Source organism: Tachypleus tridentatus, unplaced genomic scaffold (assembly GCF_004210375.1).
Source record: "Tachypleus tridentatus isolate NWPU-2018 unplaced genomic scaffold, ASM421037v1 Hic_cluster_1, whole genome shotgun sequence".
NCBI lineage: Eukaryota > Metazoa > Arthropoda > Merostomata > Xiphosura > Limulidae > Tachypleus > Tachypleus tridentatus.
The window spans coordinates 19,969,856-19,984,903 of NW_027467777.1; the positions used below are offsets into that span (position 1 = coordinate 19,969,856).

General features: G+C 25.3%; 1 protein-coding gene across 1 annotated transcript in view; it reads left to right on the forward strand.

The window, feature by feature from the left end:
• Positions 1–5,738: 5,738 nt before the first annotated feature.
• Positions 5,739–15,048, forward strand: part of LOC143241698 (lachesin-like) — a 44,671-nt gene continuing 35,361 nt past the window's right edge. Inside the window, exons 1-3 of the mRNA XM_076484928.1 lie at positions 5,739–5,942; positions 7,934–8,089; positions 12,789–12,917. Coding sequence (XP_076341043.1) covers positions 5,762–5,942; positions 7,934–8,089; positions 12,789–12,917 — 466 coding nt within the window. The 5' untranslated portion in view covers positions 5,739–5,761. The remainder of the gene's footprint in view (positions 5,943–7,933; positions 8,090–12,788; positions 12,918–15,048) is intronic.

Below are 15,048 nucleotides of genomic sequence, written 5' to 3' on the forward strand. Positions count from 1 at the left end.
TGTACTTGTTATATATTACTATATATATATTGTTACTATTTAATTTGTTATATATACTTGTTACTTTATATATATATTGTTACTATTTACTTTGTTATATATTACTATATATATATTGTTACTATGTACTTATTATATATTACTATATATATATATTGTTACTATGTACTTGATATATATTACTATATATAATGTTACCATTTATTTGTTATATATTACTATTACTATATATATTGTTACTATTTATTTGTTATATATTACTATATATATTGTTACTATTTAATTGTTATATATTACTATATATATATGTTACTATTTACTTGTTATATATTACTATATATATTGTTACTATTTACTTTTATATATTACTATTATATATTGTTACTATTTACTTGTTATATATTAGGGTATATATTGTTACTATTTACTTGTTATATATTACTATATATATTTGTTACTATTTACTCTTGTTATATTACTATATATATTGTTACTATTTATTTGTTTTATATTACTATATATATTGTTACTATTTACTTGTTTTATATTACTATATATATTGTTACTATTTACTTGTTATATAACACTATATATATATCGTTACTATTTGCTTCTTATATATTACTACATATATATTGTTACTATTTACTTGTTATATATTACTGTATATATTGTTACTTTTACTATTTACTTACTTTATATATTACTATATATTGTTACTATTATTATATATTACTATATATATTGTTACTATTTACTTCTTATATATTACTATATATATTGTTACTATTTATTTGTTATATATTACTGTATATATTGTTACTATTTACTTGTTATATATTACTATATATATTGTTACTATTTACTTGTTATATAACACTATATATATATCGTTACTATTTACTTCTTATATATTACTACATATATTGTTACCATTTCCTTGTTATATATTACTGTATATTTGTTAGAATTTACTTGTTATATATTACTGTATATATTGTTACTATTTAATTTGTTATATTACTTACTTATATATTGTTACTATTTACTTGTTATATATTACTATATATATTGTTACTATTTACTCTTTATATATTACTATATATATTGTTACTATTTACTCTTTATATATTACTATATATATTGTTACTATTTATTTGTTATATATTACTATATATATTGTTACTATTTACTTGATTTATATTACTATATATATTGTTACTATTTACTTGTTATATATTACTGTATATATTGTTACTATTTACTTCTTATGTATTACTATATATTGTTACTATTACTTCTTATATATTACTATATATATTGTTACTATTTACTTGTTATATATTACTATATATATTGTTACTATTTACTTGTTATATATTACTATATATATTGTTACTATTTACTTGTTATATATTATTATATATATTGTTACTATTTACTTGTTATATATTACTGTATATTTGTTACTATTTACTTCTTATATATTGTGACTATTTACTTGTTATATATTACTGTATATATTGTTACTATTTACTTGTTATATATTACTATATATATTGTTACTATTTACTTGTTATATAACACTATATATATATCGTTATTATTTACTTCTTATATATTACTATATATATTGTTACTATTTACTTGTTATATATTACTGTATATATTGTTACTATTTACTTGTTATATATTACTATATATATTGTTACTATTTACTTGTTATATATTACTATATATATTGTTACTATTTAATTTGTTATATATTACTGTATATATTGTTACTATTTACTTGTTATATATTACTATATATATTGTTACTATTTACTTGTTATATATTACTATTTATATTGTTACTATTTACTTGATATATATTACTATATATATTGTTACTATTTACTTGTTATATATTACTGTATATATTGTTACTATTTACTTGTTATATATTACTATATATTGTTACTATTACTTCTTATATATTACTATATATTTTGTTACCATTTACTTATATATTGTATATTACTTGTTATATATATATATTGTTACTATTTACTTATATATTACTATATATATTGTTACTATTTACTTGTTATATATTACTATATATATTGTTACTATTTACTTGTTATATATTACTGTATATTTGTTACTATTTACTTCTTATATATTGTTACTATTTACTTGTTATATATTACTGTATATATTGTTACTATTTACTTCTTATATATTACTGTATATATTGTTCCTATTTACTTGTTGTATATTACTATTTATATTGTTACTATTTACTTGTTATATATTACTATATATATTGTTACTATTTACTTGTTATATATTACTATATATATTGTTACTATTTACTTTTTATATATTATTGTATATATTGTTACTATTTACTTGTTATATATTACTATATATATTGTTACTATTTACTTGTTATATATTATTATATATATTGTTACTATGTACTTGTTATATATTACTATATATATATTGTTACTATTTACTTGTTATATATTACTATATATATTGTTACTATTTACTTGTTATATATTACTATATATATATTGTTACTATTTACTTGTTATATATTACTATATATATTGTTACTATTACATTTATATTATATTTATTACTATATATGTTGTTACTATTTACTTTTTATATATTACTGTATATATTGTTACTATTTATTTTTTATATATTACTATATATATTGTTACTATTTACTTGTTATATATTACTATATATATTGTTACTATTTACTTGTTATATATTACTGTATATATATTATTACTATTTACTTGTTATATATTACTATATATATTGTTACTATTTACTTGTTATATATTACTATATATATTGTTACTATGTACTTGTTATATATTACTATATATATATTGTTACTATGTATTTGTTATATATTACTATATATATATTGTTACTATGTACTTGTTATATATTACTATATATATATTGTTACTATGTACTTGTTATATATTACTATATATATATTGTTACTATGTACTTGTTATATATTACTATATATATATTGTTACTATGTACTTGTTATATATTACTATATATATATAATTAGTATGTACTTGTTATATATTACTATATATATATTGTTACTATGTACTTGTTATATATTACTATATATAATGTTATGATTTACTTGTTATATATTACTGTATATATTGTTACTATTTACTTGTTATATATTACTGTATATATTGTTACTATTTACTTCTTATATATTATTCTATATATATTGTTACTATTTTCTTTGTTATATATTACTATATATATTGTTACTATTATTTACTTGTTATATATTACTATATATATTGTTACTATTTACTTGTTATATATTACTGTATATATTGTTACTATTTACTTGTTATATATTATTATATATATTGTTACTATTTACTTGTTATATATTATTATATATATTGTTACTATTTATTTCTTATATATTACTATATATGTTGTTACTATTTACTTTTTATATATTACTGTATATATTGTTACTATTTATTTTTTATATATTACTATATATATTGTTACTATTTACTTCTTATATATTACTATATATATTGTTACTATTTACTTGTTATGTATTACTGTATATATTGTTACTATTTACTTGTTATATATTACTATTTATATTGTTACTATTTACTTGTTATGTATTACTATATATGTTGTTACTATTTATTTCTTATATATTACTATATATATTGTTACTATTTACTTGTTATATATTATTATATATATTGTTACTATTTACTTGTTATATATTACTATATATTTTGTTACTATTTACTTTCTATATATTACTGTATATATTGTTACTATTTACTTGTTATATATTATTATATATATTGTTACTATGTACTTGTTATATATTACTATATATATATTGTTACTATGTACTTGTTATATATTACTATATATATATTGTTACTATGTATTTGTTATATATTTCTATATATACATTGTTACTATGTACTTGTTATATATTACTATATACATATTGTTACTATGTACTTGTTATATATTACTATATATATATTGTTTCTATGTACTTGTTATATATTACTATATACATATTGTTACTATGTACTTGTTATATATTACTATATATATATAATTAGTATGTACTTGTTATATATTACTATATATATATTGTTACTATGTACTTGTTATACATTACTATATATAATGTTATGATTTACTTGTTATATATTACTGTATATATAGTTACTATTTACTTGTTATATATTACTGTATATATTGTTACCATTTACTTCTTATATATTACTCTATATATTGTTACTATTCTCTTCTCATATATTACTATATATATTGCTACTATTTACTTGTCATATATTATTATATATATCGTTACTATTTACTTGTTATATATTACTATATATGTTGTTACTATTTACTTCTTATATATTACTACATATATTGTTACTATTTACTTGTTATATATTACTGTATATTTGTTACTATTTACTTGTTATATATTACTGTATATTTGTTGTATCTATTTACTTCTTATATATTGTTACTATTTACTTGTTATATATTAGTGTATATATTGTTACTATTTACTTCTTATATATTACTGTATATATTGTTACTATTTACTTCTTATATATAACTATTTATATTGTCACTATTTTATTGTTATATATTACTCTATATATTGTTACTATGTTACTTGTTATATATTACTATATATAAATTGTTACTATGTACTTGTTATATATTACTATGCATTTTGTTATTATTTACTTGTTATATATTACTATATATATTGTTGCTATTTACTTGTTATATATTACTATATATTTTGTTACTATTTACTTTTTATAAATTATTGTATATATTGTTACTATTTACTTGTTATATATTATTATATATATTGTTACTATTTACTTGTTATATATTATTATATAAATTGTTACTATGTACTTGTTATATATTACTATATATATATTGTTACTATGTACTTGTTATATATTACTATATATTTTGTTACTATTTACTTGTTATATATTATTGTATATGTTGATACTATTTACTTGTTATATTTTATTGCATATATTGATACTATTTACTTGTTATATATTACTATATATATTGTTACTATTTATTTCTTATATATTACTATATATGTTGTTACTATTTACTTTTTATATATTACTATATATATTGTTACTATTTACTTGTTAGATATTACTGTATGTATTGTTGCTATTTACTTGTAATACATTACTATATATAATGTTATGATTTACTTGTTATATATTACTCTATATATAGTTACTATTTACTTGTTATATATTACTGTATATATTGTTACTATGTACTTGTTATATATTACTATATATTTTGTTACTATTTACTTGTTATATATTACTATATATATTGTTGCTATTTACTTGTTATATATTATTTTATATTTTGTTACTATTTACTTTTTATATATTATTGTATATATTGTTACTATTTACTTGTTATATATTATTATATATATTGTTACTAATTACTTGTTATATATTATTATATAAATTGTTACTATGTACTTGTTATATATTACTCTATATATTGTTACTATGTACTTGTTATATATTACTATATATATTGTTACTATGTACTTGTTATATATTACTATATATATTGTTACTATTTACTTGTTCTTCTCTGCCACTAGGTGTCGTGGATACACATCGACAGACACATGCTTCTGACTCTACATGATACTGTGATTACTAGAAATCCACGTTTTCATATTAATCACAACGGACACAGCACGTGGGTCCTACACATCACTGATGTAAGACAAGAAGATCAGGGCCAGTATATGTGTCAAATTAATACAAACCCCATGATTAGTCAGAGTGGATACGTGAGAGTTGTAGGTGAGTCAATAACAAGCTGTATTATGTAGGTGTTACTACCCCTATTACACTAACAACAAGAGGAGTTCACTGTAGTAGGTGAATCAATTGCAAGCTGTATTATGTGGGTGTTACTAAACATATTAGATTAGCTCTAACAACAAGACAAGTTCACCGTAGTAGGTGAATCAATTACAAGCTTTATTATGTAGGTGTTACTACACATATTATATTAGCTCTAACATCGAGACAAGTTAACTGTAGTAGGTGAATCAGTTACAAGCTGAATTATGTACGTGTTACTACACATATTACACTAACAACAAGACAAGTTCACTGTAGTGGATGTATTATTTTCTGTTACAAAACGTGTTTTTGACATTAACAGAAAGGAAAGTCCACGATATTGGGTTAATAACAAACTATATAATGCAGGTGTTAATAAACATTAGCACAACATTAAGAAGAAGTCCAGCAGGTGAATCAGTAATAAACTGTATTATGTAGGTGTTAGTACACATATTACACTTACAACAAGAGAAGTTCAGCAGGTGAACTTGTATTGTCTATTAAATTCATCAGAGCCAGAACTAGTGTAAAACGAACATTAATATGACTATGAATCTATATATTTCTGTGATACATGTAGTGTCCAGTTTGTTCATTAAGTCAGTCTGTGTTCTTGAGTAAAATTAACGTGAATCTGGGAGTCTTTTTATTACTGGGATAAACAACTCTGTAGTTGTAATGTACAGTAGGTTCATTAGATCAAATCATGTTCTAAAACAAACCTAACATGAATCTGATAGTTTTTATTTTACTGTGATGCATTATTGTGTAAATGTAGTGTCCAGTAAGTTCCTAGTTAATTTTTTTTATTACTAGTGTAATACTGTTAATGTTGTATATTACTACTGTAATACTGTTAATGTTTCATATTACTACTGTAATACTGTTAATGTTCTAAATTACTACTGTAATACTGTTAATGTTCTATATTACTACTGTAATACTGTTAATGTTCTATATTACTACTGTTATACTGTTAATGTTTCATATTACTACTGTAATACTGTTAATGTTCTAAATTACTACTGTAATACTGTTAATGTTCTGTATTACCACTGTAATACTGTTAATGTTCTATATTACTACTGTAATACTGTTAATGTTTCATATTACTACTGTGATACTGTTAATGTTTCATATTACTACTGTAATACTGTTAATGTTTCATATTACTGCTGTAATACTGTTAATGTTTCATATTACTACTGCAATACCATTAGTGTTCTGTTATAATTTTCTACATTACTACTATAATACTATTAATCCTCTATATTACTACTGCAATAATATTAATGTTTCATATTACTACTGTAATACTGTTAATGTTTCATATTACTACTGTAATACTGTTAATGTTTCATATTACTACTGCAACACCATTAGTGTTCTGTTATAATTTTCTACATTACTACTATAATACTATTAATGCTCTATATTACTACTGCAATAATATTAATGTTCTATATTACTACCGTAATACTGTTAATGTTTCATATTACCACTGCAATACTATTAGTGTTCTGTTTTACTACTGTAATGCTGTTAATGTTCTATATTACTACTGTAATATTATTAGTGTTCTGTTTTAATGTTTCATATTACTACTGTAATACTGTTAATGTTTCATATTACTACTGCAATACCATTAGTGTTCTGTTATAATTTTCTACATTACTACTATAATACTATTAATGCTCTATATTACTACTGCAATAATATTAATGTTCTATATTACTACCGTAATACTGTTAATGTTTCATATTACCACTGCAATACTATTAGTGTTCTGTTTTACTACTGTAATGCTGTTAATGTTCTATATTACCACTGTAATGCTGTTAATGTTCTCTATTACTACTGTTATATTGTTAATGTTCTACATGTTTACAGTTCCACTAGTTCTTCTATAAGTTTTTTTAAACATAGATTTGTATCATTTCTAGTTCCACCGAAAATTAATGAAGAGAAAACTAGTTCTGATAAAGAAGTTAAAGAAGGAAGTCATGTTACTTTACATTGTCGAGCGTCTGGGATTCCAACTCCTAATATCACCTGGAGGAGAGAAGACAACAAGGAGATTATTTTAGGACGTAAGAAAGGTTTGTAAGAAACATGATTTATATGTTTGGTTTGTAAAAAGTACTATTACTATTATTAATGACAGGACTCAAATCTCTAATTTTGGTAAATAAGGCACCTTCATCAATGATAACTCCAACAATTAAATATAATATGTATAATGTTCTTATTTTATATTTAAAATGATTAGAAGGCATCATTTCATGAGTTAGGTAGCGTCGTTGTTATCGGCTGTAACCCCAGTAATGCCCATGAATTTTCGTTAGTGTAGGAGATTTAGTTTAGTGTTAGACAGTGACACTAACAACTTTCACGATAAATATATTGCTGGTATAGTTCTTTTTCTGTGCTGTAAATTGGTGCCATTTTCCAATACTGGGGGCTGGAATCCTTACATCGAGAGGTAAGGTTATATCTTACTTACTTCCAAATGGTAGTACCTTTGTTCTTTATTTGAATTAAGTATTTATATGGGAGAGCAGTCACCTTCTCGCAACTGTCTGCAGGCAGTGAAGGGTGATATACCCACATCTCCTAATTTCTATTTCTAATTCTATATCTGTTAGTATTCTTTATTTCTTATGTGAGACTGGCGAATGGAGGTTAAGACTGATAGACGGTGTATCCCCACTTTTAGGTGAGTCGTACTTCCGCAGCCACCTCCGAAACGTAGGATACATTTTATAATCCCACATTTTAGGTTGAACCATGGAATCTTTTCAGTTGATACTGTGTTTATGTTTAGTTTGTTTATCTTTCGTTTTGTTTTGAGTTAAAATAACAAATTATATAATTTAGTTAGAGGTTTGGATTTCCTGTTTTTAATGCAGTCCTTTCTTATGATTTCTTCTTTTTATATAAATCAATTATAAATAGAAAAATAAAAATGTCTTATATGTATTAAATAATTAACACATATCGTTGACGAAACATTAATAATATAATGTGGTATAACTTTGCTAGAAGATACATAAAAACACTTTGTTTCCTTCATTAACTGTTATAAACGTAGTTTTCTAAAGAAGTTAAAAACAGGTGTTGAAAGGACTCGAATCCCCAATTTCACTTTTCATAATCGGATGCTTAACTAAGAAAGCTACAATGAGTCATTTGGTTGACGCAGCAGTCAATGGGACGGAGTTAAGTTATGATTGATGTCTGTTTTTAGTTATTAAAAACCTTTTGTACTGAATGATCTAATGATATCTAGGAAATATGAAATATAATTCATTTTAACTTTAAAAGATGTATACCTTCCCTTTTTAGAATTGTTTATTTTGGAATTTTGCGCAAAGCTACTGAAGGGCTATCTGCGCTAGCTTCCCTAACTTAGCAGTGTAAGACTAGAAGGAAGGCAGCTAGTCATCACCACCCCTCGACAATTCATGGACTACTCTTTTACTAACGAATATTGAGATTGACTGTCACATTATATCGCCCCACGGCTGAAAGGGTAAGTACGTTTGGTTCGACTGGGATTCAAACCCGCGTCCCTCAGATTACAAGTCTAACGCCTTAACCCACCTGACCTTGCCGGGCCGTCCCTTTCTGGAATGTACTGGTTTAGAAGTTTAAAAGCGACTTCCAAAGCCACTATAATACAGACTCTGTAGAAGTAAGAGAGAAATGTTAATAAATTACAGATAACAAGGAATTATAGTTACTTCTTTCTAACATCATATACGACACCAAATCAAGGTAAAGAAAAAATAGACAGGAAATGATATTAAAATGCGAAACTAAATTAACATTAAAATCTTAACACTACCTCATAAATCACTTATACTGAATTATTTTCACAACAAAGACAAATCATGAAACAAATAATCCCATCAATAACACATTACAAGTGACCAATTAATCCTAAATGTTAATCCAGTAACACATTTTGAATGATCTCAATAATATATTTTAAACAATACACGACGTGTCAAATACATCCAACAGTACATCACGAGTAAACTAATCTCAACAATGTATTAAATAACACACGATATGTCAAATATACCAGCAGTTAGTCCAAAAATACATCACGAGAAAACTAATCCCAACAATGTATTAAATAACACACGATATGTCAAATATACCAGCAGTTAGTCCAAAAATACATTACGAATAAACTAATCTCAACAGTTCATTCAGTTATACAACTATTAGCAACAACTCATTCAACACGACCGTATATTTTAACAATATACAATTAGTGAACAATAAGGACGACTTCATAAAGTTTCGTCACTAATAACTCGTGTAAACTATTTACGACGTATTTGTTTCATAAATCAATAACTTCTGACATCTTAATGACCACGTCGTTCCGGACTCTTTCAATTGATCAATTTCAACACGTGTTTTGTTTGTATTCATGCCGAAACGTTCCTATTGGTTGATAAAATAGGGCTCAATGATTGTTCTTGTCTGATAGTCTGATTCTCGAATTTGTTCTGGTCTACTAACGTATAACAGATTTGACTGGTCGAAGCTGTTGTTTTGGTAATTTAAAAGACAATATAAAGAGACAATTGAGTCACTGTACATTGATTATGACGTCACCTCATTTACCGCAAATATGTTTACGTAACATCGGTCAACTTCTTGGCACGTGCTGACATAACATTCCAAATTTGAAACACCAAAAGAGCCAATGGAAACAAGCACAAAACGAATTTCCAATTCGCCCGCTTGTGTGAACTTTTGAATCAAGACAACTGAGATGCTTAAAATAGTTAAAGTGAAGTTTACCTGTATGAGGGCACATGGTAGTATGTTGTGTGGCCAAGAAGATATTGTCATTAACAGGATTGGCAGATTAGCGATTTGTTACCACATTCTATAGTTCGGATTGTGGTAATCCAAACAATGACGTATTTTCAAAAAATGTTTTCTATTGGACTCCTACTTCACCAAATAAGGTAATCTGTTGTGAAACACCTGAGATATAATTTTTCATTAGTTTTCTTCCACTTTTTGTACTTATTTAACAGAAACACGTGCTTAAATTTAAGGATTTTCTTTTTTCAAATTTTGTTAAATGATATTTCTTTACAACCTTCAATTAGGAGTATCAGGTCGTGTCAATATAAGCCACAAGTGCAAAGTCATTCAACGAAAAACTGATCAAATTTAACAAAAACATTGCGCATGTCCACGCAAAAACCCATGTGATCACTTCACTAAATGTATAGGTGAACCGTTTTAGCTTTTCTTTTTTCGGATAAAAGACAGCTGAGTTAGAACAGCAAAACTATAAGGAGAAAGGGCGTGAAGAAACTCAAGCATTGTTTAGGACAACCAAATTATATTAGCATTTTCTGGATAAAGTTTTAAAGTAATTTAACGAGTGGACGGTTAGTACTAATTATTCATTGTCAACTTTACAACATTTTATGAAATTATCCTAATTAAAGAGCAGTTAGCATTACATAATATTAGCTTAAGCAATTAGCATGAATAATGATTCTTGATATTGCTTTACCGATTGTATAAGGGTGCTGACAGGAAACTGTTAGTTTAAATTCCATGGCGTTACAAACCAAAAAGCTATTAACACTAATTAAGAGAGGCAAACTATCACCATATATTTTATAGAATCTGGTTGGCTGTGTAAAGTAACGTTATATCCCTAATAATAAGGTTGCGATCCTAAAGCTAAGGCTGATTAATATCGTGTGACACTTTCTTACTTGTCGTGGTTTGTTGGTGTGTATGAAGGAAAGACGGCGATATCTAATTAAAAACACTTTAGGTGTAAAAAAAAACAACAACAACAACAGACCAAAACGGATTCAGCTTGAAATATGAGGTGATGAAATCAAAATTAGCGGTAAAACTCTTGTAGCATACATGAAAGGTTTACACAAACTACTAACTATTACCATGTAGTCTGTGTGTCATATAAACAAGCTATTAACTACTTCCCTGTAGTCAGGGAGTCATATAGCAAGCTAATATCTATTACCATGTAGTCAGTGTGTTATATAAACAAGCTGTTGACTATTTTCATAAAGTCAGTGTGTTATATAAACAAACTACTAACTATATCCATATAGTCAGGGAATCATATAGCAACTAATATCTATTACCATGTAGTCAGTGTGTTATATAAACAAGCTATTAACTACTTCCATGTAGTGCGTGTGTTATATAGCAAGCTACTAACTATTACCATGTAGTCAGTGTGCTATATAAACAGCTATTAACTATATATATGTAGTCATTGTGCTGTATAAACAAGCTACTAACTCTTACCATGTATTCAGTGTGTTATATAAACAACCTATTAACTGTTTCCATATAGTCATTGTGCTATATAAACATGCTACTAACTATTGCCATGTATTCAGTGTGTTATATAAACAACCTATTAACTATTTCCATATAGTAATTGTGCTATATAAACAAGCTATTAACTATTTCCATATAGTCATTGTGCTATATAAACAAGCTACTAACTATTACCATGTATTCAGTGTGTTATATAAACAACCTATTAACTATTACCATGTAGTCATTGTGCTATATAAACAAGCTATTAACTATTTCCATATAGTCATTGTGCTATATAAACAAGCTACTAACTATTACCATGTATTCAGTGTGTTATATAAACAACCTATTAACTATTACCATGTAGTCATTGTGCTATATCAACAAGCCACTAACTATTTCTATGTAATCAGAGTGCTATATAACCAAGCTAATAATTCTCTCCTTTTCCAGTTACCAAAGTTGTTGGAAATTCATTAACAATAAACAACGTCAAGAGAACCCACATGGGGGCCTACCTGTGTATTGCTTCTAACCAAGTACAACCTTCTGTCAGTAAACGTATAGTTCTTAGTGTGAAATGTAAGTTACAACTATCTTAAAGTAGTATTAAACCATCCTAAGTGTTTACAGTGTTAGGCTTCAAGACAATATCTTAAAGTAGTATTAAACCATCCTAAGTGTTTACAGTGTTAGGCTTCAAGACAATACCTTAAAGTAGTATTAAACCATCCTAAGTGTTTACAGTGTTAGGCTTCAAGACAATACCTTAAAGTAGTATTAAACCATCCTAAGTGTTTACAGTGTTAGGCTTCAAGACAATACCTTAAAGTAGTATTAAACCATCCTAAGTGTTTACAGTGTTAGGCTTCAAGACAATATCTTAAAGTAGTATTAAACCATCCTAACTGTTTACAGTTTTAGGCTTCAAGACAATATCTTAAAGTAGTATTAAACCATCCTAAGTGTTTACAGTGTTAGGCTTCAAGACAGTACCTTAAAGTAGTATTAAACCATCCTAAGTGTTTACAGTGTTAGGATTCAAGACAATACCTTAAAGTAGTATTAAACCATCCTAAGTGTTTACAGTGTTAGGCTTCAAGACAGTACCTTAAAGTAGTATTAAACCATCCTAAGTGTTTACAGTGTTAGGCTTCAAGACAGTACCTTAAAGTAGTATTAAACCATCCTAAGTGTTTACAGTGTTAGGATTCAAGACAATATCTTAAAGTAATATTAAACCATCCTAAGTGTTTACAGTGTTAGGCTTCAAACCTTTATGAGATTTAATAAAAGACGAAATATTTTCATAGTAAACATAAACCACCCTAAATAATTTAATTAGTTATAATACAAGGATGACCTTGAGTAACTATTCAACTCTATGCTCTTCCCAAAGCAGTTTCGATAATCGAGTGTTTACTTATAATTTATTATAAAAATATATAAGGTATTTATATATATATATGATGTTAGTGATTATTATGAATCTTTAGTGCGTTTGTTATACAGAGACAAACTGAAACCTTTTTAAACCAACAATGTGATTATAAGTGTTTAGAAACATATAATCGTCTTTGACTGTCAAATGAAATGACTTCTCTACAAGTTCATAACTCTGATAACTAGATTTCTAACGTCTTTACAATTGATGTCCCGAGATCTCCATGTTTGTATTTTGAAGTTAACGTTGTGAGCGACTGTTTCTATCTAATGCCTCCCTAAGGTTTTTAACCCAACTTAATTTGTATCCTAAATCGTGTATGCACTTTTATTTACCAGTCCGCGTAATACAGAATCGTAATCTTTATTACACCCTTTGGACATTTCAGAAAACTAATCGTTTACAGTTTTAGTTTCTTGTTGTGATCCTGTACTTGATAAAATACCTTTCTTGTTCGATATTAACACGTTTATATTTATATATTTCAGGTACTTACTGATAGATAAAACAAAAACGTAAATTTGAATCAATACATAACGAATAGTTATACAACTAACAACTCTGCTGTTTTATAACAAAGGCTATCGATTTCATAGTGTTATCGATTGAATATTAATCGTGCTTGTAAGTTAGATACCATTGACTTCCGTCTCGTCTTGACTAGCATTCATTGTTCATTACGTAGAGGGCGCTAATTTTCTTCGTGGATCAGCAAACCTGGAACAGTAGAATATGTTATTAAACCATATAGGTTGCTCTATATTACAAATGTTGTATACCACCTGAAGTACCTTTAATCTGGACATAACTTATGTATAAATTCATGGTTAATGAAAAGTTATCTTAGTATACATAAAGTTTTTTTGTTTTTTTTTCCCTTATATGCAAGTGCAAAAATAAACCACAAAAAACATAGAAATCGCAAAGTACAAAATGCAAAACTGAAAATATGTATGTGTGTCTCCAGACATTCATTAAACCTTCTTACCAGTTTTTGTGAAGCTCCATTTATATAGATAAGTAGTTACACGGACATACATGAGACACTACTGTTATATTTATATAGATAAGTAGTTACGTGGACACACAAGAGACAGAACTGTTATATTTATATAGATAAGTAGTTACGTAGACACACAAGAGGCAGAACTGTTATATTTATATAGATAAGTAGTTACACGGACACACAGAAACAGTACTGTTATATTTATATAGATAAATAGTTACGTGGACACACAAGAGGCAGTACTGTTATATTTATATAGATAA